The sequence below is a fragment of the Lagenorhynchus albirostris genome, chromosome 1 (genome assembly GCF_949774975.1).
Source record: "Lagenorhynchus albirostris chromosome 1, mLagAlb1.1, whole genome shotgun sequence".
In the NCBI taxonomy this organism is placed as follows: Eukaryota; Metazoa; Chordata; class Mammalia; order Artiodactyla; family Delphinidae; genus Lagenorhynchus; species Lagenorhynchus albirostris.
The window spans coordinates 1,080,721-1,108,117 of NC_083095.1; the positions used below are offsets into that span (position 1 = coordinate 1,080,721).

The 27,397-nt window shown below is 67.9% G+C and overlaps 1 protein-coding gene across 3 annotated transcripts; it reads right to left on the reverse strand.

Moving 5' to 3' along the window:
• Window positions 1–256: 256 nt before the first annotated feature.
• INF2 (inverted formin 2) lies at window positions 257–27,397 on the reverse strand. 3 transcript variants are annotated; one of them, XM_060149712.1, is made up of 23 exons: window positions 27,260–27,397; window positions 15,652–16,051; window positions 14,219–14,334; window positions 13,994–14,153; window positions 13,476–13,509; window positions 12,391–12,532; window positions 11,579–11,720; window positions 10,731–11,369; window positions 10,045–10,190; window positions 9,908–9,969; window positions 9,133–9,235; window positions 8,910–8,995; window positions 8,320–8,420; window positions 7,725–7,795; window positions 7,528–7,635; window positions 7,144–7,214; window positions 5,957–6,077; window positions 5,480–5,644; window positions 5,295–5,397; window positions 4,982–5,122; window positions 3,732–4,361; window positions 3,249–3,305; window positions 257–514 (listed from the first exon to the last, which is right to left on the reverse strand). In XM_060149712.1, the coding sequence occupies exons 2-22, from the start codon at window positions 16,040–16,042 to the stop codon at window positions 3,250–3,252; spliced, it is 3,588 nt and encodes a 1,195-aa protein (XP_060005695.1). In that variant the 5' UTR covers window positions 16,043–16,051; window positions 27,260–27,397; the 3' UTR covers window positions 257–514; window position 3,249. The 3 variants fall into 3 exon arrangements, with proteins under 3 accessions (XP_060005695.1, XP_060005520.1, XP_060005608.1); XM_060149537.1 differs by lacking the exon at window positions 27,260–27,397 and adding an exon at window positions 17,879–18,108; XM_060149625.1 differs by lacking the exons at window positions 3,249–3,305; window positions 27,260–27,397 and adding an exon at window positions 17,879–18,108.

The window sequence follows — 27,397 nt, forward strand, 5'->3', positions numbered from 1 at the left end:
CACGACTGCTTCAGACCAACTGAGTGGGCTGAGGGGCTGAGCTGTGGCGCCGGGGCTCCAGCGCCCCCACCCGCCCCGGCTAACCGCAGCTGCAGGGGGAGGGGGTCTGTGAGGGCCTGTCCCCAGAAGCAGCTGGGTGCCGGGTGACAAGCTCAGTGGTGCTGGACCCGCAGCCACCGGACCCTGCCCCCTGCAGGCTGCGGGCGGGCGCCGTGGTGCATGCGGTGTGGGGTCGGGGCTGGGCATCGGCGTTTAGAAAGCAAACCGCGAGGGGCTGGGGGCATTCAGGCAGGCCAGGAAGGCGCCAGGCGGGCCGGGCCCCAGTGCCCGTTGGGGTCCCAGCCGCAAGCCCCTGCCAGGGCTCCGGGAGACCGCGGCACTGGCTGGGTAAGGCACAGGGTTTCGGTTTCCCGGGGGCCGGTCCCAGCCTGGCCCCGGAGGAGCCCCGCTCGGCAGCACGTCCAGCGGTCCTGCTGTGGGTCCTCTCACTTGGTTCTGGGCCGGGGCCTGAGGCCTGCGGGGAGGGAGAGGAAAGAACTCGGTCAGGAGCAGCCTTGCTCCTGAAAGAACTCGGTCAGGAGCTCCCCAGGCTCCTGCTGCCCCTGCTGCCCCCTGCCCAGTGGGCTGCACCGCGTGTCCCCAGGTCCACTCGGACGGCAGGCCCTTTCTCTGGAGCAGCGAGGCTCACACAGGAAGCAGGTGACTGCTGCCCCCTGGCAAGATGGCTCGTCCACCCGTCCAGACCGGGTTTCACAAAGCACGTTTCATCACCAGGCGGGCGGGGTCTCCCCAGGTCTCACTCCGTCTATACTCACGGGTCCCCACTGTCACCAGCTCTCCCTGGAGGCCCCAGTCACCTCCCCACCGGCCCCTCACGTGGATGCCTCCTGCCGTGTCTTTCTGCAGCTCCGTCCTCAGGGCACCGGGCCCTACACCTGGGGCTCCTGCCCCAGGCCGGCCCTGCGCCCACCCAGTGCCCTCCATGCTCTCTAGTCCCGGGGCCCTCGCCTGGCTGTTGCCCCCAGATGCCCTGCGCCCACGGCGCCCCGGAGCCAGGCGGCGGCGTGGGGCTCAGGGACCAGAGCTCAAAAGAGATGGGCCAGGAAAACGCATGGGGCAGGAGTAGAGGATCGGAGTCCCCCACACTGTGGCTGCAGGCCCAGCAGGGACAGTGAGGTGGGCCTGGGCCGGGCCGGGGCGGGCAGAGGGAGCGGAGGCAGGGCTGCACCCAGGAAAGGACCAGAGGAGCCGGCGGAGGCGCCCTGCCGCCACTCCTCCCACTCTTGCCGTGGCCACGCGAGCACCGCAGCAGAGGACGGAACACACCACCCACGCTCGACACTTGCACGACTGAAAGATGGCACGACAGAACAGAAATGCTGGTGCAAACTGGGAGCCGTCACTCCGGGCATCACCCACCTGCTGCTTACTAATCAGAGTGAAAACACTACTTGTGCAGCGGGGCTCTCCCAGTAACACGTCTGGGTCGGCGTCAATGCCACCGACACCGGGACAGACAGGCCCCTGAGCCCCTCCCGCGATGCTCTGGGGGAGGACTCACGTCACGGGTGTAGGATTCCTGCCTTAAACGCAACCTGGACCCAGGTGGGGGACAAACAGGACACCTCCAAAGTGACTTCGTGTCTGCGGTGTTATGCAAGACAAAAGGGGCTGGACGTGTGGTCCTGGGCAGGACTTTGTTTCCAGAAAAGCAAAGCAACGACTATGACAGGTAGACTGGGACCAGGGGTCACCCCGGCCGGGGCTGCGGGTAAAAACAGCTCGGTGTCCGGGTGCGCGGGAGAATGGCCCTGACCTGGGGGCCCCGGGGACAAACCCCGGCACAAAGTATCCTGATGGCTATAAGCAACCCTCACGTCAGTCCGTAAAGCTGTGGGGGGTGGGGGAGCAATGCAGCAGATGTCAGCAATTCTCCTATGTTTTCCACATTTTTGTAATTTCAGGGTAAAGGGTAGGTGCTGTTCATTGGGACCTCCTCACAAATTTCCTGTCGAGTTGAAGTTTTTCTCCAAATAAGAAGCTGGGGAGACAAGGAGGGTAGGGGTTCTTCCTCCCGTCCTAACATTGGGATGACAGGGCCCACGAGCCTGCAGACTGGGAGCCCCAGGCCTGGCCGGGGGTGGGGGGGGACTGGGGGAGCGCAGACCCTGCACCGGGCACAGCGGTCTTTCACCAGACAGTGGCCACACATGGTTGCTGTCCCGGAACGCACGGACTGCACACTCCAATGTCCCCCACACCTAGGGCCAGCAGCTGCGGCTGCAAGGACAAATCCTGGCCCCGAGGGACAGGCGGGTGCCCTCGTGAAAGCAGACAGCCCAGCTCAGAACCCCCCGGGGGGCAACCCCCCGCAGCGCAGGGTGAAGGCTGAGCCCCGCAGCAAGGCTGAACTAGGTCACAGCTGCACTGGACCACACCCCTGCCCTGGGCTCCGGCACCAGCCCGACCTCACCTCGATGCCCTGGCCAAGCCCCGGGCACATCGGGCAGCAGGTGTGTGAGGAACAGAGGGCGCCCCCCCCCCACAGAGCTCCCACCCAGGCGGGGCTCCGGGGCCCTGCACCAGATCACGGCCCACAGCACAGGCCGGGACGCCATGGGGACCCAGGCCCGTCACTCCGGTTGCAGCTGTGAGCCTTGGCAAAGACCCTGACTGTCCCACCCCATCGCGGGAGTCCCAGGCGGTGCCCACAGACCCACCCGCTGCCTCCAGGGAGAGGACGCCTGTGCATCCCCACAGGGGCCGGTGGCCTGCCTGTCCCTGGCAGCGGCCTCCAGGGTCTTCCCTGTCCCTCAATGGTCTCCCTGGGGACACGTGTGGCTGGAGCCAGGGCCAGAGGAGAGCCGGGTGCCCTGTGGACAGACTTGGGGGAAGCGAAGCCTGGGGGCCGGGAGTTAGCATGAGGCTCCGGCAGGGCGACCTCAGCCTGGTGGCCGGGCCGAGGGCCACGCCGTCCCCACCCTCCGGGCCCTGGAGCCCTGCTCCCCGAGGGCACCCTGGCTGGCCCTGTCCACCCCATCGGCCCGGCGGAGGCTCTGAGGCCGCACCTCCCCCAACTAGGTGAGGCACAGCTCCCGCCCTTCTCCGAGAGGGAGGGGAAGCCGGGCACCGCGGCCCGGGGGGCGCTGGCTGGAGGGCTGGGGGAGCTGGGTTAGTGTCCAGGAGGGCCGGGCACGGGCCCTGCCTCCGCTGCCACCGTTAGTGCTGAGTGCCAGGCTGGTACGTACCTTACTGGATCACACAGAGTCTTTTTGTTTTATTATCGTCAGGGTCAAGGGCAACCTCTGCTTCCAAATAAAAGAAACGCGCTCAACAGCTCGCCCCTCACGAGCGACCCTGAGCTCAGAGCGTGGACGCTGAGCCGGAACACAGTCGCACCCCAGGCCCCTCGCCGCGCCCTGCTGGAGGTGGCCCACGTAAGGCAGGCGTCAGCGGGTTAGAGGTGTGCTGGCTGGGCGGTGCCCCCCAAGGCTGCCCCTTCCCGGAGCAGAGGCGCTGCCACCTCCTCTCTGGCAGGACACGGAGATGCCCCGGGAATCGCCCACACTCGGGGGGGGGGAGGGGTGGCAGCGGCCGGCCGCAAGGGGAGCTCCAGGGCCCTGGCGTGTGACGAATGAGCTCCAATCACACGCCAATGCCCGGAGCCCTGCCGACTCGCCTGCCTGGTACTCCTGCTCGGGGTACAAGGAGGGAGGGGAGCCCCAAGTTACCTTCCTGGCTCCTGGAGGGGCGCTTCTTCCTTCGCTTGCCTGTGCCCTTTGACGTCCGGCCCTGGGCCCTGGGGAGGGCGCCAGACCCTGATGAGTCAGTCACGGCATCCTCGGAGAAGGACCTGTCCAGGGAGGTGTCCAGGGCGGAGTCCGGGGCTGTGTGCTCATCATCTTCGTCTCCGTCCCCGCCACGGCCTGCGGCAGGGAGGCCAGCACCGCGGCCGTGGGCAGCTGCATCCTCTGCGCCCTCGCCTGTGGTGTCAGCCTCGGCCTGGCGGGCACCCGGAGGGGCCGTGGATTCCTCTGTGTCTTGGCTCAAACCCGTTGCCTTGGAGGGCTTGTCACTGGAGAAGTTGAGCGGCTTCAGGGCCTGAGTGCCTCCCAGCACCAATGAGGGCTGGGGCCCCAGAGGGTCGTCGGTGGCCAGGACATCACTGGCATCCATGTACCAGGAAGAACGCCTCTCCAGGGACCCAGGACCACCCTTCTCTGATGAGCCTCCAGCGGGCTGGGGGCTGCTGGGGGCGGCATCCGCGAGACCCCAGCCGCGGGGCTCCTTGGCCGCTGCGGCGTCGAGACCAGGCTCCGACGTGGGGAGGCTGGTGCCTCCCACAGGATCCCTGGTGGCCGCTGTGGATGGAGTACCCATCAGTGGAGGGCAGGGGCCCCTCGGTGACCCCAATCCCTAGAGCCTGCCCAAGTCGAATACCACCCACCCTGCAAAGCCCCCGCCCCGGGAAGCTTTTCCTGGTGGCCGAGTGCGGGTTCCCACAGGGCAGGCCCAGGCCTTGATGTCCACGGTCTGTCCACGGTGCGGGGGGGGGACGCTGGGCCCCGAGACGATGGCACGTCGCCACCCCTGCCCCCAGAGTCCCCAAGGAGCCCAAGGCAGCCTTCTCAGGAGTGGAGAGTCCCACCCCAGGGCCTCATGCCTGCCTCCTCCACCACCACAGAGCCCCTCTGAGCCCCAGGGCATCTGTCAGAGGGCCCATTGGCCCGACTCCTCTGCCGGCCTGGGGGCTGGACGGGCGGCCGTCACACCAGCCGGGGAGCCCTCTTGCAGCAGAGACACGCGGAAGCATTGTGGGGGTGAGCTGGCCCTTATCTCAGGGCAGCAGGGGAGAGGAGTGGGCTCTCCCGTGAAATCAAGGAGGGCTTCTTGGAGGAAGGGAGGCCCCGGGCTGCAAGGATGGCATAGCGCGGGAGTGGCGGGAAGCAAGTGGTGACAGGGAGGCGGGGGAGGGTCTCACCAGGTGCCTTGTTCCTCGGGGGGTCTGCGGCCATGTCCCCTCGGCCACGGGCCGTCTTGCGCAGCTGGAAGCCCTTCCTGATGTCAGCCAGCAAGGCGTCGATGACACACACCTCCTCCTGCTTCCCGCCTCCCTGCCTGACTGAGAAGCCCAGAGACGCGGCTCAGAGGGTCCCTGGAGCCCACCCGCGGAATCGCCCCAGAGGAGGGGATGTAGTGCTGCAAGACTTCCAAGGAAGGAGGAGTGGCCATGGCCCAGGCCCGCCCCGCCCCCCCCTTGTGGCCCGTCCCCGCTGCCCTTAGCGCAGCCTCACCAGGCTTCCCGCCCTCACCCCGCAGCCCGCGGGCCTCGTCTTCCTCCGCCAGCTGCTTCCTCCTCTCAGCCCTGGCCGCCCGCTCCTTCCGGTCCCTGTTCTCCTGCGGGACAGATGCGGCCCGTGAGCCCGGCCCCCCATCACCCCCATTCCGCCCGCCCTACCCGGCAATGGCGGGGGCCCACCTTCAGGGCGCGGATGAAGAGGTCCCGGAAGGCCTTCATGGTGCTGAGCGTGTCCTCCAGGGACAGCTGCTGGGCATCCTCACACAGGTAGGTGGCCAGCTCCAGCTGCTTCTGCCTGATGGCCTGGAACACCTCCTCCACCTCCTGGGAGGCCGTGATGCCGGCCTGGGGGCACAGGGGCAGGGTCATGGCCCTGAGGGGGCCCACGCAGGGCACCACCTGCTGTCATAGGGAGATGCCCAGGCTGGAGCCCCAGGGAGGGCGCGGTGGGGCCCATGGCCGCAGGAGGATGGCCACCGGCACAGGCCCTGCCGGCGTTGTGGTCTCTGAGCAGGACCGAGGGTCTGAGCACTGCGGCCGCAGGATCAGGGACCAGGAATAGGGGGCCACCCTCCCGGAGGGGGGTCTCTCACTCTGGCTCTCTCCTCCCCATGCTCACCTGCCCCCCGCCCAGGGCCCCACCCACCCAGCACCTGCCTGGAGGCGTTGGGAGTACTGCTCCTGAACCTCCGGGATAGAGGAAGACACCTTCCGTTCCATCTCCAGGAGCTTCTTCAGGTTACTGCTGCACTCCGACTGGATGATCTCAAGGTTTATCCTGAAGGAGCCAGAGGGCCGTTAAAGTCAGGTGACGGCTGGTGTCCAGGCTTGCTGGGACAGTGGGGGACCCCTGGACTGCTCACCCTCAGGGACAGGGGGACCCCCCGACTGCACACCCTCAGGGACAGCAGGGACCCCCGACTGCACACCCAGGGACAGCGGGGACCCCCGGACTGCACAGCCTCAGGGACAGCGGGGACCCCCCGACTGCACAGCCTCAGGGACAGCGGGGACCCCCGGACTGCACAGCCTCAGGGACAGTGGGGACCCCCGGACTGCACAGCCTCAGGGACAGTGGGGACCCCCGGACTGCACAGCCTCAGGGACAGCGGGGACCCCCGGACTGCACAGCCTCAGGGACAGCGGGGACCCCAGACTGCACAGCCTCAGGGACAGTGGGACCCTCGGACTGCACATTCACTGGGACAGTGAGACCTCAGATTGCACAGCCACTGGCCGCCAGAAACACGTCAGAGCCTTCAGATGGCCTAAGTGGGTTGGGATGAAGCGCCCAGTCTACAAGGTGCTGCGTCTGTGGCGTCAGGACAGTAACCCCCACGGATCAGCCTGTCCTCGCCTGACCCTCCACAAGGCGCAGCAGCCCCGCGACAAGAGGACCTTCCACGGTGGCACGGTGCCGGGCAGGGCCTGTGCTGGGAGTGTGGACCCTGCAGGTGGATGGCCTGGGCTGCCCTCCCAGAGCTGCACCTGGGCTATGTGACCCCATGGACCCGGCCCTGCTTCCCCAGGCCTCAGTTTCCCTCCTTGTACAGTGGGGTGGCATGGCCTCATCTTGAAGGTTAACCTTGTGAAGAGATCATGTTAGGCCAGCCCCTGGCGTGACCGTAGTCAGGTCGCTCCCCAACATCCTAGGCCTCGGTTTCTTCCTCTAGGTCACACGGGCACAGGCCACGGCGGACGCGAGGTCTTGCCCAGGGTGAGAGTGTCTATCAGGCAGCAGATCCTGGGGGGCCGGGGTGGTGCCGCAACGTGCGACCCAGCCTAGTCCAGCCGCCCCACTGGCTGGGGAGCGGGCAGTGGGGGGCAGGGCAGGAGGTACCTACCCTGCCGCTCGGGAGGGCGGCTCCAGGTCCTGGGGCAGCTGCAGGAGATCTGGGTGGCTCTCCTCCACCTCCTGCAACACGACGTGTCCGGTGAGACCCGCTGAGGCCACCCTGCAACTCCCCACCCTCAGCAGCTGTGGTTCACGGCCCTCGGAAGCCCTCGGCACCCTGGGCCTCCAAGGCCTTCCCTCGGGCCTGGCCGGATTCTGCCGGTTTTGCTCTCCTTGGGGTCTGGGGAGGGACGGTGGCCAGTTGGAGTGGGTGAGGACTGCGGGGGGTGCAGTGGTGTGAAGGGGAGACCGGGGGCTCAGATGGGAGCCCCGAGGGGCTGCGGGCAGAGTGGGGCGTGGGCGCCATCCCGAAGGCCCCCCAGGCCGCGGACACCTCCAGCACGTGGTGCAGCAGCGTGACGCGGCCCTGCTGGGCCTTGGTCTCTGTGAGTTTCAGCAGCGCGCTCATCTTGAAGCCGTCCGCGTCCCCGGTGTGGCTGCCCTGCGAGGGCGGGAAGTGAGCCTCTCGGCCTGGGCCCGGGGCCAGGTGGGGATCAGGGAGCAAGGGCGGGCTGCGTGCTGCCCACTCACGTAGTTGAGGAAGTTCCCGATTTTCAGGATCAGCAGGCAGAAGACGGGCAGCCGGTGGCTGGCGAGCAGGCCTGCAGGATGGCGTCCCTTCACTGCCTCCCCGCACCCCACGCACCCCACCTCCCCGCTAGGCTCCAGGGCACGAGGGAGCGGGCAGGGCAGCGGAAACCTGACTGAAAGCAAGCCTGGAGGCTCCGGAAGCAGGAGCGACATGGGTGCTCACTGAGCCTCACGCCCCCGGGGGCAGGTGACCACTGCCCGTTCTGGGGGCGAGGACAGAGGGGAACCTCTGCCACCTGCAGCCACCCTGGCTCTCAGTCTGTGGCCAAGACGACAGGGGACATCCCCACCCGGCGTGCGACCCCAGCGGAACCGAGCCATGCCTCGGTGGTCAGGCCCGTCCGTGTCCCTGCCCGCTGGCTGGGGACTCCTCGCTCAGGGAAAGCGGTGTGCGTGTGTGTGCGTGTACGTGTGTCGGCGTGGGCACGCGTGAGTGCGTGCACGGCTCAGGCTTCAAGACGGGGCGGTGGTCTACAGGGAGGGGAAGGTTGGCACCCCCAGGGCCTGCCCGCCCCCAGCCGGGTGCCCCACTCACCCTCGCAGGCGGCGAGCAGTAGCTGGGCCTTGGGCCGCACCATGTCCAGCACGACGGCCGTGCCCTCGCACAGCAGCATGCACTCGACCCGGAGCTGGTAGCTGGGGCGGCAGGGCGGGAGCTCAGGGCCTGGGGGCCTCCACCCACCCGCCCTGGGCCCGCAGGGTCCTCTCGGCAGCGCTGGTGGGGGGTGGTCCCACGGCCTGGCCCTGTTCAGCATGCAGCTTCCCGGGCCTGGCGCGGGCCCGGGAAGGGCGCTCTGGACAAGCCCCAGGCTGCCGAAGATAAGGGCAGGCGCTCCCCCACGGGGCACCCCTCGCTCCTAGAACAGGGGCCTTCCCGGGGGTCACACGGGGGGGCCTGGGCCTGCCTGCTGGAGGCCACACAGCCCTGCCCGCTGCCCACCCCCAATGCCGTCGCCGGCCGGGAGGGAGGCCCCGGCCCACAGGGTCCCCTTGGAGGGCCCCGTGGCTGGGGACTGCTCTTCGTGGAACCCTGGGACGCGTCTACACAGCCCTGCTCTGTCCTCTGGGTCTGGGCCCAGCTCCCACCCGTGGGCGGGCCCTCGGGTCCAGGGCCGCCGAGCTCACCAGGGGATGTCCAGCAGGAGTAGGTAGAACTGGTCAGCGCTGGCCAGCCTGGCTCGATCCTCTGTGAAGGAGCGCAGGTGTTCAACCTGCAACAGGAGGCCCCCGCGTGCTCACCCAGGAGACCTGCGGCGGCTCGCTGAGGTGCCCGCTCACCGGCCACAGCTCTGGGTGGAGCTGCAGGCCCCTTGGGCCCCCCCGACACACACCTCTTGGGTCCACTCACCTCGTGCTTCTCGGGAAGGAGCTTGCGGAGCTGCTTGAGAACCTCCACGTCAAACTTGGTGGTGTCCCCAGCCCGGATCATAGCGGTGACCTCCTCGTTGGAGCTGGAGGGGTGAGAGGACGGGGGTGGTCACACGAGGCACCCCACTTGGCCTCCTCGGGACCCTGCCAGCCTGGGACGGCCCTTGGCCCACGACACCTCTGCTGGTCATGCCCAGGTTGCCTCCCACACCTAGGAGGTCGCAGGGGCCAGGGCTGCGGGGCACAGAGAAGGCAAGCCACCTGCCCGGGGTCACACAGTAATGACGCTGGCGGCTGAATGGAACACTCCCCATCTTCCAGAGCGCCCTCTTCCTCCTCCTTCCAGGGGGCTGCTCAGGACACAGGTGGGCTGGCTCAGCGGTACCCTGTGAGCTCCCGGGCGGAACACCTGCTGCAGGGAAGGACTCAAGGGCTGGGAGGCTGGGCCACGTCCTCGGCCTGGCTTGGCCACCGCCTGTCTGGCTTAAAGGGTCCCCACCACTCTCTGGGTGTCATTTTCCCCAGGGAGTCTGGCCTAGCGGTCTCCAGAGCCCCCAGCTGGGGTCCTCTGTGGCTATTACCCACGCTGTCTCTAGCCCCAGGGATGGCATGTGAACTTCCCAGGGTGGCCTGCAGAGGGCACTGCTGAGCCCAAGATGTGAGGCCGGGTCAGGCGGGGCCTGGGAGTCTGACTGGGGCTTGGCGGGAGGGGCCGGCTCTACGACACCAGCTGCTCTCAGATCCTCGCAGCTCACCATCTAAACTGCTTCAGGAAGATGTTGAGGTTCAGGCTCTTCTTGGAGTCCAGAAAAGTGATCTGGAAAACATCCCTGACCCATCAGTACCTGGAGGGCAGCCACGGAGCCCTGTCTAAGCCCTGGCCCCTCCCTACCTCCTTGGGCTCCTTCCTGGCTGGGGCCACTGCTTGTTCCTTGGGCTTGGCCACGGGGAAGGAGAAGAGCCGCTCGATGGTGGAGAAGTCAGGCTCCACCATCTCAGTGTCCGGGCTGCACAGTGACGCCCACATAGAGCTGCGCTCTGCGGGCAAAGGGCCGCCAGTCAGGCTCACACCTACCCCGGGAGTCTGGGGTGCAGGTGGCCCGGGCCTTGGAGGGCTGGCAGGGATGCCCTGCCTGGGGCCCAGCCCAGGGCAAGCATACAGCGGGCACTGAATAAATGCCTGGCAAAGGAAGCCCTCCAGCTGCTGCCATGCCACATGTGTGCGTGTGGCTGCACTGGGTGGGGGGACTGCGTCCAGGCTGGCAGGGGACCTGGCCTCTAGCCAGCCTCGGCCTTGACCTCCTCGGAGCCATCAGCACTCAGCCCCTGGGCGGCATCAGAGACACACACTGGCCTGCAGCTGTGCGAGGAGAGGGGCCTCAGAGATGACCCCTGACCTGTCCCTGCCCCGGCTGCCCCCCATGGCGGCCGAGCCCCTGCCCTCAGAGGGGAGCCGCCTGGGGGCGTGGACTCACCTCGGGCCACGCTGGGACCCCTGACCTGCCCCTGCCCCGGCTGCCCCCCATGGCGGCCGAGCCCCTGCCCTCAGAGGGGAGCCCCCTGGGGGCGTGGACTCACCTCGGGCCACGCTGGATGGCAGCTTCTGCCAATTCAGCTTCTTCATGCGCAGGGTGGGGGGCTGCACCCGCCGGTGGCTGGGGACCCAGGCGGAGCCCAGGCTGTGCGCCACGGTGATCTCCACCATGCCGCCTGCTGCAGGGGGCCCGGAGGTGCCCGGCAGGGGCGGGGGCGGGGGTGGGCACCCCAGGCCTGGGGGTGGAGGCGGGGGGGGTATGGTCCCACTAGGGCCAGGCAGTGGGGGAGGTGGGGGTGAGGGAAACGCGGCCCCCAGGCTCGGCAGGGGCGGGGGTGGAGGAGGTGGGGGGGGCGGGGGCGGGGGACAGGTTGCGGCGCCGGGGGGGGGCGGTGCAGCTGGGGGCGGGGCGGGCCCCAGCTGCTCCGGGGCTGTGGGCTGTGGCGCCGTCCTGCCACCCTCGCCCTGGACGCTGGCAACGTGCAGGCCGGCGAGGGCTGCCGCTGGCTGCTGGCCCCCGACACCCACTGTCGGGGCACCGGTGTTTTGGGGGGAGCTGCCCCTTCGACTCTGGCTGAGGTTGACCTGGACACCCTTGTGGGCCTTGTCCAGGGAGTGAGGGCGGGGCCGCCCCTTGATGGACAGGAGCCGCTCGACCATCTCCTCCAGGGTGCACTCCTGGGCTGGGGTGGGAACATCCAGGTCAGGGTGGGGGGCATCCGGAAAGGTGCAGCCCCCTCCCTCGGGCAGAGGCAGGTTCAGGACCGAGGCTGGCCCCCTCCCCCCACAGGCTAAGAACCCAGTGTGCCCACCAGGCTGGGGTCAGGGAGGGGGACGCGGGCGGGGGCTACAGGCACGGGGCCCCTGCCCGCACCCCATCCCACCCACTCACTGTCACTGGCCAGGAGCACGGCCCGGTTCACCAGGCTCTCCAGGGCCTCCCAGAGCAGCTGGCTGGAGCGGAGGGTGGGCTCCAGATGCAGGAGGCCCTGCAGCACAGACAGCAGGTGGGCGGACACCGGGGAGCAGCTCACCTGGACGGGGTGGGCAAGGAGTACGGGTCACAGCCATCGCCTCCCCAGGAGCGTCCACCCTGTCACCCCTCTAGGCCCCACGGGGGCCCTGGCGATGTGCCTGAGTCAGGGCTCCCTGACGGGCACGCCGGTGACACCTGGGGTCAGGTCAGCGTGGGGGGGCGGTCTGTGCCCTGTGGGATGTGCAGCATCCTGGTCTCCCCCCACTCGAAGCCAGTCGCACCCGTGCTCAGTTGTGACAACAACCCCAGATGTCTCCAGATGTTTCTGGATGCCCCCGGGGACGCTGGCCCCTGGCTGAGAGCTGCTGGGTTCCGTGAAGGGAGCGGCTGAGCTGGACCAGAACCCAGCGCCCCGACTCGCTGGTCCCGAAGTCCCCTCGGTACCCCTCACGGTGGCCGGTGGGCTGGGCCCAGGACAGCGCAGCCAGCCTGTCCTCCTGGGTCCTGTGGCCCTGGCTCTGGCCGGAGACAGCCCAGACCCGGCCCCAGGCAGCGGACTCCAGCCTCTGCCTCTCTCCAGCCCCCCAGGCCTCTCAGCTCTGGATGTGGCTCCCGCCGGCCCCAGCAGGGCAGGGTATGGCCAGTGCAGGACAGGAGGCCCCTTCCAGCCCTGGGCCCACCGGCCCCTCCCCCAGACAGTCCCGGGAGGGGCTGCCCGCCCGGCCCACCTTGTGGAAGAGGGAGGCGAAGACCTCCTGGTGGCTGCTGACGTCGACGCCCCCGAAGACCCGCAGCAGCTCCTCTTCGTCCTCGGCCTTGGCCTCCCTGAAGGCCTCCAGCTGGATGAGCAGGTCCTCGTCCTCCAGGTCTCTGCGGCGGGAGGGTGGGAGGGGGGCGGGCGGGCTCAGCGGCTGCTCCCCCAGCCTCCCTGCCCCCGACAGGCGCGCACACAGCCCTGAGCAGGGCCCGAGGCCTGCAGGTGGCCGCCGTAGCCAGGGGCAGCCGGCCTCCCCGGTCAGCTCCGCGCCCCTCGGGACAGGAAGCGCGAGTTCTCACACTCGCAGGGACGGACGGAGGGGCCGTGCCGCGGGGGGCACGGAAGGGGGGGCAGGCCCTCCTCTGGGTGCTGGAGGGCGGCACCAAGGCTGCCCCCGAGGCGTCCCCCCGGCCTCTGCGAGCAGGCGTGGGGCTCTGGCCTGAGCGGGGTGCTGTGCGTTCACCGAGCCCAGCACAGGCCCGTCCTCAGCCTGGGCAACGAGCCGCCCCCTCAGCGCCCAGCAGACCTCTGGCGGAGGCCGGCGTAGCCCCAGTCGCACCAGCTGGGGCTCCTACTGCTGGGGTGGCCCCCTGCCCACCTCCCTGGGGGTGGAGGCCCCACCCTGGAGCGTGGTCCTGGCAAGGCCTGGGATGGGCTTCTCAGCTACACGGGTTTCTAGGTGTCCATTTAAATTTGAATTTTAAGTAAATACTGAACGACATTTAGCACAAGTATATCCGTGCGACACGTGGGACGTACTTATACTAACAGAGCGATCTGTTGTCTACCTACGATCCAATTTAACTGGCGTCCTGTACCGCACCTGGTACCTTAGTCTCTCGGGGCAGCTCCCAAGCCCCTGGGTGGGAAATTCTGCTTAATGGCCTGTCCAGCAGCGCTAGGCATGGCCAGCTGGGTTCTCCCTGGGACCTGGCCTCAGGAGCGGTGGGCCTGCTGGGGCCACTCCAGGAAGCCCCCTCCCTGCCCATCTGGAGGCGAGGCTTGGGACCCAGGGGGAAGGGGGGCCTGGTTCTGGGGAGCAGAGTGGGGACTCACCGCAGCCGCATCAGAACGTCCAGCAGCTGCAGCCCTGGGAACGGACAGGTGCGGTAAGTCTCAGAGGCTGCTGCTCGGGCAGCCCACCCTTGGGTCACCCGCATCTTTGACACCTGCATCTCCACCCTTTCCCTGGGCTCACTCCTACCACCCAAAGCACCCCGCCCATTCCCTCGGGACACTGGGGATATGGGGCTCTCGGGGGAGACCACACTGGACGCACAGTGGTCCCCAGTAAACGGTCCCTGGCACAGCCAGCAGGGCTGGAACTGGACGTCAGAGGACCCGCCTCCCTCCACCGCCCAGCAGCCTTGCACAGAGAGCCCTCCAGGGCTAATGTCCAGGGGTCCCGGGGCCCTCGGTCCACCGAGGGGAGCAGGTGGGGGCAGGAGGATTCCCGGGCCCACGCAGAGCCTGCCTCTGGGGCCCTGGAGTGGAGGGCACGGGGCGTCTCCCCAGAAGGGGCAGCGCGGGCTGGGCGGCCAGGGCCCCAGTGGCGGGGGTCCGGGCAGGGCTACCGATGAACTCGCTGCGCAGCTGGGCGCGGGCACGGACGTCCTCGGGGCCCAGGATGATGGCGTTGACCACGCTGAGCAGGGTGGCCACGTAGGGCACGTTGTCGCTGTCCGAGAGCTCGTTCATGATGACGCTGAAGCGGTACTGCTGGCTGCACACCGTCTGCAGGGTGGACGGGGTCAGCGTGCCCCCAGGCCCCACCCAGGCGCCAGCCACCCACCGCTCACCTTGTAATGGTCCAGGGCGTCCAGGGTCAGGGCGTGGCCCTCGGGCGAGTAGACGCACAGGGCCGCTAGCAGCTCCAGCACCTGCTTCTTGACCATCACGTTGGATGTGTCCAGAGCTACCAAGGGCAGGGGGCCTCTCAGAGGGGCCACCGACCCCAGCCCGGGCTTCCCTCCTCCCGCCCTGCCCCCACCCGTGCCCACCGACCCCAGCCCGGGCTTCCCTCCTCCCGCCCTGCCCCCACCCATGCCCACCGCCCATCCTGGGCTCCCACACTGTGGCTGCCAAGTGCCCGGCTGGCAGAGGCCGGGATGCCCTGTATCAGCCCACCGCCCACAGCAGGCGCTGGCCTCTGCAGACGCGCTGACCGTCCCCGGGACCACGGGGAGGGGTGTGGAGGCAGGCACGGCCCCAGTCACCCGGGGTCGACTCCCGCTGGCCCTCAGGTCTAAGGGGGCCCCTGTGGGCTCCGGGCCCAAGGCCAACATTGGCAGCCCTCCCAGGGCTGAGCCCGTGTTTTCTCCAAACTTAGACCAACTGTGTTTACAGCAGACACAGCCTGCGATGCCTGCTTGTCCCCATGTACCCCTGCCTCCCACTGCATTCCCGGAGCTGGGAGAGTTTTGGGGGTGTCTCTCGGCTGGCCCTGCTGAGACTGAGGCACAAAGGACTCTATAGACAGCAACAGCCGGGCCTGGGCCGGGTGGTCTCTGGTGCGCTCGCCCACACAGGCCCTGCCCGCCCCGGAGCCCCGAGCATCGTGGGAGTAGCACAGCCTGGTAGGCAAAGAGCACGCAGTGACCACTGTCCACCAAGGGCCACTCGCGGTCTCTCGCAAGGGCTGAGGACTGAGTTGGCTGCGGTCCGGGGAGACTTCCTAAAAGAGGTGACAGTGAGCCAGGACTTGAAGGGCGGGCAGGACTTGGCAGGCACACGAGGGCACAGCAGCCTGAGCAGGGGGTGGAGACGGGAGACCGGCAGGTGGGGAAGGAGAAGCCCCAGGTGGCCAGAGCAGGGATGGGGGGGGTGGCGGTGGAGGATGACGCCGTTGGCAGGGGCCGCAGACCTGAAGGGCTGAGGCCGAGGAGCTCGGAGCCCGGCAGAGTGGAAGCGGGCCCCTCAGGTGGACGTGTGTTTCTGACCAGCTGACTCCAGCTGCCACGGTGCGGACAGGGGCCCGGGGGCCAGAGACCGGGGAGGGGGCGGGGCCCAGACCAGCACAGGGCTAGGTGGAAAAGCAGGGCAAAGGCCAGAACAGAGGCGGCAACTAGGTACAGCTGGTAGAGGGTCACGGCTCCAAGGTGACCTGGAGGCTTCAGACTTGGGAAGATGGGAAACTGGTTCCTCCTCCAGGAAGTCCTCCCTGGCTGCCGGGCCAAGCTCTTTCTTCCTGTGCCCCAGCCCTCCCACCGCCTTCCCCAGCCCGGAGCCTCACCCTGGGAGAGCTGGCGCACGTAGGCCTGGTTGCTGAGGATGTACTGGATGCCCTCCTGGGAGTTCATGACGGCGCGCACGCAGCTGATGCAGGTGAGCTGCAGCAGGGCGTCGGCGATGCGGGCCACACCGCGGCCCGACAGGCGCGCCAGGGCCTCGAGCAGGAGGTCCAGGCCGCTCTGCTCCAGGAACTGCACCATCCAGCCCCCGTCGCTGCTCTCCAGCCGCTTGCGCAGCCCCGAGTAGTTGACCACGGAGGGCACCTGCAGCAGCCGGATGCACAGCTCGGGCTCAGCGCTCTCCAGGTTGGCCTCCGTGGGGTCCGAGTCCTGAGGCCCCAGCTTCTCCTTCAGCGCTGCCCACTTGCGCTGCGCGCCCTCCTTCACCGACATCTTGCTGAACTGCGGGGCCAGAGGAGAGGGGTGTCAGCCCGGAGCCCGGCCCCAGGCCCGGAGGAGAGCCACAGCCCAGCTTAGCCCCTGGCCGGTCAGTGGAGGCAACGTCCCCTGCTCCAGGCCTCCACCTGCCAACTGGGGACTCATTGCGTTCCTTGCTGATGCCCAGGCCTGCCCGGGGGACACACTACTGGCAAACCCTCATCCCACCAGGGCTGCCACTGCCCACGGGCTTCCCCTGTGCCAGGCTCTGCTTACACCCATCCCGGTCTCGATCATCACGGCAACCAAGGAGGCAGCACCGCTGTCCTCACTGAAGGCACCAGGACCCCAGAAGGCTACACTGGCAGGAATACCACTGACCCAGCGGTGATCAGGCAGCAAAAATGGGGTCTCCGGGGCTCCCTTATCTGGCCCCCAGGGTGCTTCCCCTGCCCAGTAGACAGAATCAGATGGGGACAATAGGGTGGGCGGGGACAATTCCAGACCCTGGTCATTTCTAGCCTGCCCACAGCATCGGGAATGTGCCTGGGGAGGGGGGCTGACTCGAGGGTCATGTCCACCGCCCACCCAATTTGGGGCAAGGCCAGGGCCCTGTGGGGAGCAGCCCTGCCAGGCCCCAGTTTCTGTGGGCCTCACTCTGTCAGTCTGCGTGCAGTGGAAGACCGGTGTCCCCCAGGCCTGTGGCTCTCGGAGACTGACCCGGATGCAGCTGCAGGAGGTATGATCGCAGCCCAGAGGATATCCCCCGGCGGCCGAGGGGTGGCCCAGCCCACAATGACCCCCAGACGTGCCCTTCCCCAAACGGAACAGCGGGACAGGTCACCACAGCCACCGAGGCCCCTCCCTGGGGCCCTGGGCTGTGATGCTGTCCCCAACCACAGACCCTGGGGCTGGCCCCCAGAGATCAGGGGCAGTCCAGGCTCTTCTGCGACCATGTACGGCTTGGGTCTTACATTTAGCGTGTGAGAAGGGCAGCGCGGAGGGAGGCCTCAGGGGCAGGGCGCGCAACACCACTGTGCCCCATGCCCAGGGCCTGGTGCTAGCACTGCCCACCCGACCCTTGGCCTCCACCACCCGGCAGGCGGGCACAGTGCGCCCCCGCTTCCCAGGAGCGGACACGGAGGCAGCACCCAGGGGAACCAGATCACGTGCCCACGGCCCCAGAGGTGGAAATGGCAGAGCTGAGGTTGGACCCCGGAGGCCGGCCTGAGGCCCTCGAGATGCCGGATGTCCAGTGCAGCGTCACCCTAAGGGCTGCTGGCCCTGGTAACTTAGAGGGGAGACCCGCGGGGCCACCTGAGGTCACAGGAGACAGGCTGAATGGGGCCAGGAGCCCAGGGGCCTGTCCCCGGCGGGGCTCGCGGCCCCAGCGCTCGCTGCTGTCTCTCTCGGAGGTCCTGCTCCCTCTCCGCCTGGGTAAGGGTCTTGGGCATCCTCGCCCCTCCTCTGCCTGCAGGGGGTCCGCACCAGGAGTCCAGCACCCTCCCCCCACCCTTCATCCTCCCCCTGCCCACCTGCCCTGCGGGACCCACGGGGTCCTTCCAGGAAGCAGCCTGGCCGGGGGGAGAGGGGGCTGACTCCCAAGTGCCCCTAGCCCTGACGCTCCCAGCAGCCCCTGGCCGAGCCTGTTCCCTCATCTGCACCAGCGCCGGGCTGCTGGCAGCATCCTGAGGGGTGGGAGGCGAGGGGCCTGTGGGGTGTCCCTCAGCCCTCCCCCAGGGGCCCCCACGGCCTGGGTCCTGTGCTGGGCCAGGCCGGCTGGAGAAGCCGGGGCCCGCCCCGTGACTGCACCCTCCCAGGCCCGGCCGCCTCAGACCCCCAGGCACTCACCCAGATTCTCAGGACCTTCCGGCTGCCTCGGCCCATCGATTCTGGGCCTTGCCACCGGCTGCCCCTCACACTCTCCTGGCTTCTCATCACTGCTGACCACTGAGCTGCCCGGTACCAGCCGTGGCCCCGATCCCTCCCAGGCAGCCTCTCGGTGGAGGGGAGGGGGCCGCTCCCACCAGCACCACGGAGAGCGCGGCAGACGGACCTCCGCACACACTGCCACCCGCCGCGGGTGCTGCCGCTTAAGGAGGACCCAGAACCGACCCTCCCTTCCCGCCCCGCCTCCACTGGCCCGAGTCCCTGGCTGCCTGGCACAGGCTGAGTGGACAGAGCGCGAACTCTCCCAGGCCAGCGCTCTGGCCTCCGAGTGTCCTCGCCAGCCAAGAGCCCCAGGGGTCCCTGGAAGCAGAGGCAGCCCACGTCACCAGAACCACCCTTCCCGGTGCTGCCCCGTCCTCCCCGTGCACACCCAATCCCCGGGCCCACAGGCTTGCTGTCCTGAAAGACCCCCCCCACGGGAGCCCTGGGTCTGCGGGAGCGGAAGCAAGGCAGGGGACCAGCCCTGCCCGCCACCTGTCCACGAAGGATCCTACGCCACGTGCCCTGGCACTGAGCTCTGCCCCAGGCGCCGCGTGGGGCAGCGACGGTGCGCAGGGCTCGGCTGGCCGCGGCCCATGAGCACCGGGCATCCAGCTGGAGAGCAAGCTCAGCTAGTGACCCAGAGGCTTAGGTGGGGCGGCTTCTCTCCCTCTGTGATGCCCACCAGGGTGCCCAACATCGTCCAGGGCTGTGAGGCCCTGGGCCAAGGACATCCTCCTAGAAATGTTCCCACTGCTTTGCAGGATACAGACTGAATACATAAATGGAGCACGACCAAACCATATATAAACACGGCCTCCGCCACAGCTGCAGCCGCCAGCCCGCGACACCCAGCCACCATCACAGGCACCAGCCCAGGAAGCAGCTCGCTCCGCCCAACCTGCGGGAAGTCAGACCTCCATCTCTAGCGACAGCCCAGGAAGCCCTACAGCCGCCCTGTGACACCCCCCACGGCCGGGACTTGATCCGTAACCCACGGCGCCCATGGTCTTTGTTCTCGCTTCTGACTGAGGACCAACCGGAGAAAACCGGACGTGCCCCAGCCATCATGTGGACGCCCCGTGTCTTATGGGCCGTCCAGCTGCCCAGTCCCGCAGCCCCCATCACGACCGAGGCCCCCTTTTTCCTGTAAAGAAGCTTTCTGTACACAGAAGATATTTTAACGTATTAACATATATTATATAACACGCATGTAGATGGCTACGTGTGTATGGAACATTCTAGGTCTGTAGTAACCAGCCAGCAGACGACTCCCTGGCCGCAGCAGCCTGGAATAGACAGCCTTTGCCTGTTCCCGTCCGGGCGGTGGCTGAGCGCTTCCAAAGCGAGCACCGGAGGAAATCAACCTTTACTGCCCTCAGGAGCACAGGCTGTGGGGACGGCCCTTCCTGCCAACACCCGGGACGCTGCGTGGGAGGGAGCGTGGTGGAGGCTGCTGCCTCCTTCCTGGGCTCACCGGCTGTGCGCCCAGGGAAGTTACTCTGCCCCTCTGTTCCCCATCTGTGAAGTGTCAGAGGGCTGCAGCGGGTTTCCGTGCAGAAGCTGCACCCGGTGGGCAGAGCGAGCGCGCAGGCTCTCCCGGCTCTTGTCGTCCTGTCCGTGGATGCGTGCCTCTCTGCCCTCGGGCCCCGCTCAGCCCTGGCCCACCGCGCAGCCAGTCCAGGCGCCGAGACCTGGCGGGGCCACGGGGACCAAGCCAGTGTAGTCTAGTCAGGGCGGGGCCCCAAGCTCAGGAATGTGTTCCCAGTTCTGCGAGGGGGGGGTCCCCCCAGATGAGGGGTGTGGCCAGCCTGCCCAGAGCAGGGCCAGCACGGGAATTTGGAACGGCAGACCGTTTTATGCAGCCAGCGCGGCAGGCTTAGAAGAGCACGACCACCTGGGGCTCCCAGGGGTTCAGGTTCAAGTGGCTCAGGCCAGCCCCCGTCCCTTGGCGACTGAAGCACCCCATCTGTCCTCCAAGCAGTCCGGCCCACCCCTGCACCAGAGCTACAGGGCAGTGACCCTTTGCAGAGAGAGACCCTGAGGCTGACGTCAGTGGGATGCTGCCCGCGGATCCGTAACGTTCACTGTTTTCCTTCCATTAACGTGGAGTTTCCACTTGGGCCGGGTCATGCCTTCCCCTTCGGACGGGGCCTCCAGAAGGTAGGGTCTCCCTCTGAGCTTTCCCAGGGTCAGCCCACCGATCCGGGTGTCCTGCTCACGGGCACGTGCCCAGCCCACACAGATGCCACTTCGTCAGACGCCCGTCTGGCCCTCCTCCTGCACCCGGCCAGCCTGGTACCTCCACCTGGGCACCCTCATGCCTGGGCAGCTGGGCACTCTCGGGAAGCCACCGCCCCTGCCTGGCGGTCATCAACCTGAGTGCGTGCGTACGGCGGGTGCAGGGTCAAAGCTGGCCTCCCAGACCTCCCAGACCAGCCCCTGCAGATGGAGAAACTGAGCCAGAGAGGGCGAGCTGGTCCAGGCAGGCACTGGGCGCTGAGCTGTGTCCTGGGCACGGCTGCTGGGAGGCCCTGCACAGATCCACTGGACTTTGAGCAGCATGGTAGGGTGGGGAAGCCCAGACTCGGGGTAAGCACTTGGCACCTTGTGGAGGTGGGTGAGGCCTTCTGTTCCTCAGTCCCTGCAAGGGCTGGCGGAGGAGGGGCTCTGGGGCCGGAGCGGGGGCCAGGGCTAAGGAAGGTGCCGGTGAGGGGGACTGGCTGCCTGAGGCTGGGGAGACAGCTTTGGGGTAGCCCTGCCAGCATCAGCAAACGGGCTGGGGTGCTTCTGGGCCCAGAGCCAGCGAGGGCGGGGGCGGGTGCAAAGAGTTAGCTCGTCTTCCCCCGGGGTGGGCGTAAAACGGCAGGAGGGGGGTTCCGGAACTGGAAGGCAGGGGCTGCCACACTGTATTTTTAGCTCCTACAAGAACCCAAATTTTTCCACTGCCTGGCAACTCTTGGATTACATTCCTGGCAGCTCCTGGAGCTCAGGGGCAGCCCGGGCCCTGCCGGGTAGGAGGGGGAGCTGAGGCTGCCCTGCTGTGACCCCGTTACCCCTCCTTTCCAGAATCTCGGCTCCTGTGTCATCTTCACCAGGCCCCGAGCCCTCAGGGTGCCTCAACTCAACTGTGTGGGTCACCTCCCGTGGGCTCATCCCAGGTAGGGGGTCCTGTGCACAGTGGGCCCCCGGGAAGGAACTGCGCGTCCACCCATCGCCTGCCCGTACCCGGGCGTGGAGTGCGCAGGGTCCTCACGGGTCCCTGGCCCGTCTCCCGTCCAAGGAGCCCTCCTGCCCGCCCCACCTGCCGTCTCCAGGATGGGGTGTGAGGCCCCTGCCTCCGGAGCCCTCACTGCATCCAGCAGCGGGACAGAGGGGCCCGCTGGGAGGTGGGTGGGCGCCAAGACATTCGCGGCAGCACCAAATTAAAACCCAGAGGTGACAACCGGGGTGCCGGGCGCACTGTGTGGGATTCCAGCCACGTGAAATGTGACGTGTCGCACGAGACACGTGCCAAACGCTAAGAGATGATGCATCCACGGTGAATATGGTCATTTTCATGATTATAAAGGGACAGAGCAAGCAAAATGACAGAAGGAGACCAGCAGCATCTCACAGAGGGAGCTGGGCTTCGAGCAGGTCCACCCCCAGCTCGGGTCACCCGGGGTGAAGGGATGGACCTGGGAGCTGGGTCTTCTGTACGGTTAGTTAGTGGAGAAGGGCCGGGGGCCCGGGTGGCCCACCGTGCCCAGGGATCTGGACCAGGTTGGAGTCGTGACCGACGTGGCCTGCTCACACCCTCCTTGTTAGCAGCAGAAGCTGGTGGGAGCCACACAGGGAGGGTCCTGGTGCAGGGAACTGACTCGGGTGAACAGAAAAAGCAGCCGGAGCTGGGGCAGGTGGTGCCAGGTGGTGCTGGGCTCACTGGGAGGAGGGTCCCTGCAGTGCGGCCCTGAGCTGGGCCTTGTGGGTGTCTGGGTTTCTGGTAAGGGGCTGGGGGTGATCTGGGAGCCCTATTCCCTGGGGATGAGCCAGCTCGGATGCAGGGGGAGGACAGGAAGGGTGGAGGTACCCACACCAGGAAGCCAGGCTTCTGCTTCCAAGTGCCCTGAGGCTCACAGGAACCGGGTCTGTCCTCGCCTCCTGCTGTCACCTGGTCTCTGGGCCTCGGCCTCCCCAGCTGCACACAGGCAGAGCCAATGGGGAGCGCCCAGAGGGCCTGGCCACCTCTGCCAGTCTCAGGGCTCTGGTCCAGGTTCTGGGGGATCCCAGGCCGGGAGGGCGGGGACCGGCTCAGGGGCCAAGGGTGACAGAGGCCACTGCCGCCTTCTGGCGGTGAGTCAGTTCTGACAACGAACACTTGAGGGAAGTGATGGGTGCAGACCTGCGGTCAGGGAGTGAGCGAGGGCGAGGAACCTGGTGGCCCCGCGGGTGGCAAGGCGGCGTCTGGCCACAGCTTCCACCTGCAGGGCTCCGCTGGGCCGCACGCAGACCTCAGGCTCGCCACCAGCGTCCCCTCTGCATGGGTTCTCTCCCCCAAGACCAGACAGAGCTCAGAGCAGCCTCCTCCAGGAAGCCCCGTGTCCCTCCCCCCGGCCCCCTGCTGCCCTCAGGAAAGGCCCCTCCCAGCAGGGAGGAGGACCCTTGGTGTCCTGGGAAGGGAAGGGGTAGGCCAGCTTCAGGCCCTGATCGCCCTGTGCTTGTCTAGGCCTCAGGGTCTTGGGGTAGGACATGAAGGCCACCCACTGCCTGCCCCAGGGGGCCCCCACCCACCCCCGCCTGTCCTATGTCCCCATTCCAGGCTGCCTGCCCAGAGTAGGGAGAACAAAGCAGCAGACTGGCAGGGAGGGGCCCAGCCTGCACAGCCTGGCACTGCCACGGGCTGCAGCCAGGGCCTGGGGGCAGGGGACAGCTCAAGTTCTAGCTGAGACCAGGCTCTGCTGCTGACTGGCCGTGTCCCTTGGGCAACACACAGGACCTGCTGGGCCCTGGATTCTGTCCTCACACAGGGACGAGCATGTTGGTGCCACCTCCCCGCCCCAGTCTGCCGACAGATCCACGGATGCCACCTGCAAAGCGGGCCCGTAACTGCCAGGAAGCGCTGTGCCCCGCTGCCTACCAGCCCACTGTGCGTGACGTCACCTCGGCCAGGCTGCCGTGGCCGACACTGAGCTGGAACGGCGCGTGCCCCTCCTCCAGTCCCGCTCAGCATCCCTGGGCCACCCACCCCCGAGAGCCAGTGCCAGGAGCCCGGCCCTTCCGGGCAAGTGGGACCCTGGGCATCGGGCACAAGACGCTGTGTGCTGTTCCCTGCCGGGCACCGAGGGGCCAGGCCCATCCTGGACTTGGTTTTCTCATCTGCAAAATGGCCAGAATGTTGTCCAGGGACCGTGGGTCGGCTGGGCCAGTACCGTTTGCACAGGCGCCGGGCCTGCCTGGCCAGTAAGGCCCCTCCCAGGCGGCTCCCCTACTCCTCTCGGAGGCGACCTCCCAGGTCCTACCCCCGGGCCTTCGTCCCGGCCGTCCCTCCCATCGCTCTGCCACCTGCCACAGGCGGCCCCGACGGCTCTGCCTCCAGCTGCACGGCCTGGCCCGGCCACTGCGTCGATAGCTGGAAACACCAGGCAGGGGCCATGGATGTCCCCAAAGCGGGCAGCATCCGATCTGGGCACACGGGGCTGGCGTTCTCAGGCCACTCACGCCTGTGCACGTGGGGCGGCGGAGCCAGGCCGGGAAGGGGGACGGGCAGCACCCCCTCCCCACCCTGGGGCTGGGTGAAGAGCAGATGTCGGTTTCCCGGCTGCGGCGCGCAGGCGGCAGTGCCGAGCTGTACATACTTGGAGCAAAAATGGGGACACGGGCTCGGGGACATGGATGGTGGGAGAGGCAGGCTGCACACCGAGGCCACATCCCAGGGCCCCAGAGGACCGGGACCAGGCCGGACGGGGAGACCGAGGCCCTCTCCCCCAGCTGGGCAGGGCCCAGGCTGGCACTCACGCCCACATCCACCAGCACCTGGCGAGGACCAAGGCCAAGCTCAGGGATGGAGAAGCCCCTGCCCCACCAGCTGGGTCTGCGGGGACGGCGTGACGCGTGTGGAGTGGGGGAACCAGCACTGTGTGGCACGGCGGGGGCTGGGGCCGGCCTCTGCTCACACAGCCGAGCGGGGTCTCAGAGGAAACGCGGGGGAAGCCACGCCCAGGGCTGTGACGCGGCCCCGCCCCTCGCCCCCGGCCCACTGCACCCTCCAGCCGGCCCACTGCACCCTCCAGCCGGCCCACCGCACCCTCTAGCCGCAGCGCTCCCCTTCGATGCTAGGCCTCGGCGGCGCCACCTGCAAAACAGGAAGCAGAAACAGCCTCCACCTCCCCAGGCGTGCGCCTCCCACCCATGCGGGGCTTCGCTCGATGGCCCCGGCCAGCCGGCCTCCAGCAGCGCTGGCCTTGCACCCCTTCCCAGGGAGGCCTCCACCTTCCCGAGCGGGTGGGCCCAGGCACAACCTCCTGGGAGCCGGTGGTCCTCCAGTCTGCCCTCCCCCTCCCTTCCCACTGGGCCCAGCTCACAGGATAGGGGCGCTGAGGACGCTCTGGCAGCCTGTGAGCAGCGGCCGCTGCCCAGGGCACCCGGGAGGTGCCGCTGGGAAAGCTGCATTGGGGCAGAGGGCTGCGACGGGGTGGGCCGGGCAGGCGGAAGAAGAACGATGGGGTGGGCAGGCCGGGCAGGCAGAAGAAGAACGATGGGGCGGGCAGGCGGAAGAAAAAAGCGGCCTTGGCCCTTGCCCTTCTGCTTCGGACAGCTCAGGGAGAGGGACCTTTTCGTCAGTCACCCACCTGCGACTGCTTCCGCCCCTCCCGCCCCCGGCCACTGCCAGGAGGGTCCACCGCCCTGATGGGCCGGCGGCTCCCGGGCTCCAGGGCAGCTGTCCGTCCGCATTGGCTGCTCTGCTCTGCACTCACACAGGTGGGTGCCCTGAGGGTGGGCCAGCACCCCCTCCCCGCATTGGGGGCCAGGGGCAGGGGGCGCTGCTTGGCCAGGACAAAGCTCTCCTAACTCCTAGGGCATCAGGCCTGGAACCCAGAGGCTGCTGCACCCATGTGCTTGCTCTTCCTGTGGGAACTGCGGCGGTGATAAGGGGCAGGGGGACAGCCCTGGCCTCCAAGTGCTCCCCGGGGGCCGGCCAGTTCTCCCCCGGCCCCCGGGGCAGCACGTCCCGCACGCCCAGCATGGTGGATGCCACGCTCCGGCCACCGCAGCGGCGAGGGGAGCATGAGCCTGGCGCACACAGCGGGGGCTTCACAGACATCTCTTGCCAGGAGCACAGCACTGGTTCTGTCCCCGAACCACCCCGTGTCTCAGTCTCCTCTTCCCCGTGAAACAGACAAGAATCCCAAGACCCACCCTTACCCAGGACGGCGAGAGGGTCAGAGATCACGGTGGGAACGCGGCAGGCTGGTTCACTCGGCCCTCCTCTCCTTCCTTCATTCAGCCCACAGACCCTCAGCCCGTGGGGGGACCTCGCCTCGGGGTTCCTCCTCTGGGTGCCCTCCCAAGCCAGGGGCTCGAGCTCACTTCAGGGAAAGCCCCCCGCCAGGGTCCAGGCCAGGCCAGCTGGTCACACCTGCACCCAGGGCGGCGGCCCATCATCAACCAGTTACCATCCATCCCTCCTGCGGTTCCACAAACCACTAACTTTTCCAACCTGGAAAACAATTGCACTTTGACGAAAGGCAAATGGAATCTATTCAGGGTACAGCTTCCAGGTCCCAAGTGTGAGGTGTGTGCAATTAGCTCCGACAGCCTGTCAGCACCTCCACAAAGCGGGGGCCCCCACCTGACGGTTAACTCTTTGCCGCCAAGGAGCGGAGCCTCAAAGGACTTGCGGCCTGGATGGGTCACGGGAGGGGCAGCCCCACCTGGTCACCTGGGTTCACGCCCCCCCGGCAGTGCCCCCTCCGCCTGCCCACCCGCCCCGATGACCTGTCAGCCCCGAGCTGGGGGCCAGGAACTCTTGTGGAAGAGACGGGAGGGTGGGCCTGGGCAGCGGTCGGGACGGGCCTACCGCACCAACCTGGCCCTTTGAGCAGAAGGTTGATGCCGGCCTGGAGAGGAGTGGGGACAGTGTGAAGTCTCAGACTCCAGACCTGGAACCAGACGCCCACCCACAGCTGCTACAAGAGGGCCGCAGCGTGCCCTACCCAGAGCCCGCCACCCTGGGAAGCACCGTGACGGGGTCTGGGGCTTTGTTCTGGGTCCCCAACTCCTTCACCGCTGGGCGACAGAGGAGGTTCACGCCTGAGCAACTGTCCCCACCCCTCAGGGTGCAGGTGGGGAGACTGAGGCCCAGAGAAGGCCAGAGTCCTGGTCGGTTCCCACTGCCAGAGGGAGAAGGGGGCGGGGCTGGTGGGGAGGGGACTTCGCAACTCCAGCTCCTTCGTGGGTGTGCCTGACCTCTGGCCTTGTTCCTGATTCCCAGCTGCGGCGGGGTCATGGCCACCTTAGGTGCCCTGACTCCTGGTGTGTGTGTCCAGCTGGGGTGGGGCACTAAAGCTGCGGTCACAACTGAGGCCGGCCACCATGCAGCCTGGGGCCTGGGTCACAGAGGCTCAGGAGGCCAGACAGGCAAGTCTCCCTACGTGTCTCCCCAGGAGCAGCCAGTGTTGGTGGAAGCGCGGATTCCCTCCTGAGGCTACGGTCCCTCCCGGGTTCCTCCCCAGGAAAGGGGCCCCGGAGTGGGACCGGAGCAGCACGGGGCCAGACTACCAGCCCCATTCTGGAGGAACCCGGAGTAGTGACGGGGGCTCGCTCCCCCGAGGCCTGCCTATGGGGGTGCCAGGGCCCCGTGTGCGCCCACCTGCATCCAGGCGGCTACAGACCCAGCAGCCCAGGCGGGGCCGCAGGCCGCCGCATGCCTTGTGGTGCCACTTGAAGTTGAAGTTTATTTCTCCAACTGTGGCTGATTCATGGTCAGGATGTAGCAGCCGCGAGGCGGGTAAATTCTGCCGGCACCGGACAGGGCAGAGGCCCGGCCGACCCTCGGCCCCACCACTCGAGGGCAGCGCGCGCTCGGGCGGCGTCTCCGCACCGGGGCCGGCAGTCCGGGGTGGGGCGCGAACCGTCGGGGCCGGGGCGCCGCAGGGTCCCCGCCTGGGAGCCGGGATCCCGCCGCCCTGGGCGCGGGGCTGCTGGGCGCCACCCCGGGCGCACACGCCGCTCCCCCAACCCCACTCCCCGACCCCAAGCGCCCCCATGGCCCGGACTCAGTTTCCCCGCGGCTCCTGGCCGGCCCAGAGGTAGCCGACTTACCGGGAGGGGACGGCGGCGGAGGGCGGGTATATTAGGCCAGTGCTCGGTCCGCGTCGAGTCAGGAGCCGCGGACTGCCGGCCCACTGCGGGGCTCCGCACAGCTAGGGCTCCGGCTCCGCTGGGCGCGCGGGAGGAAGA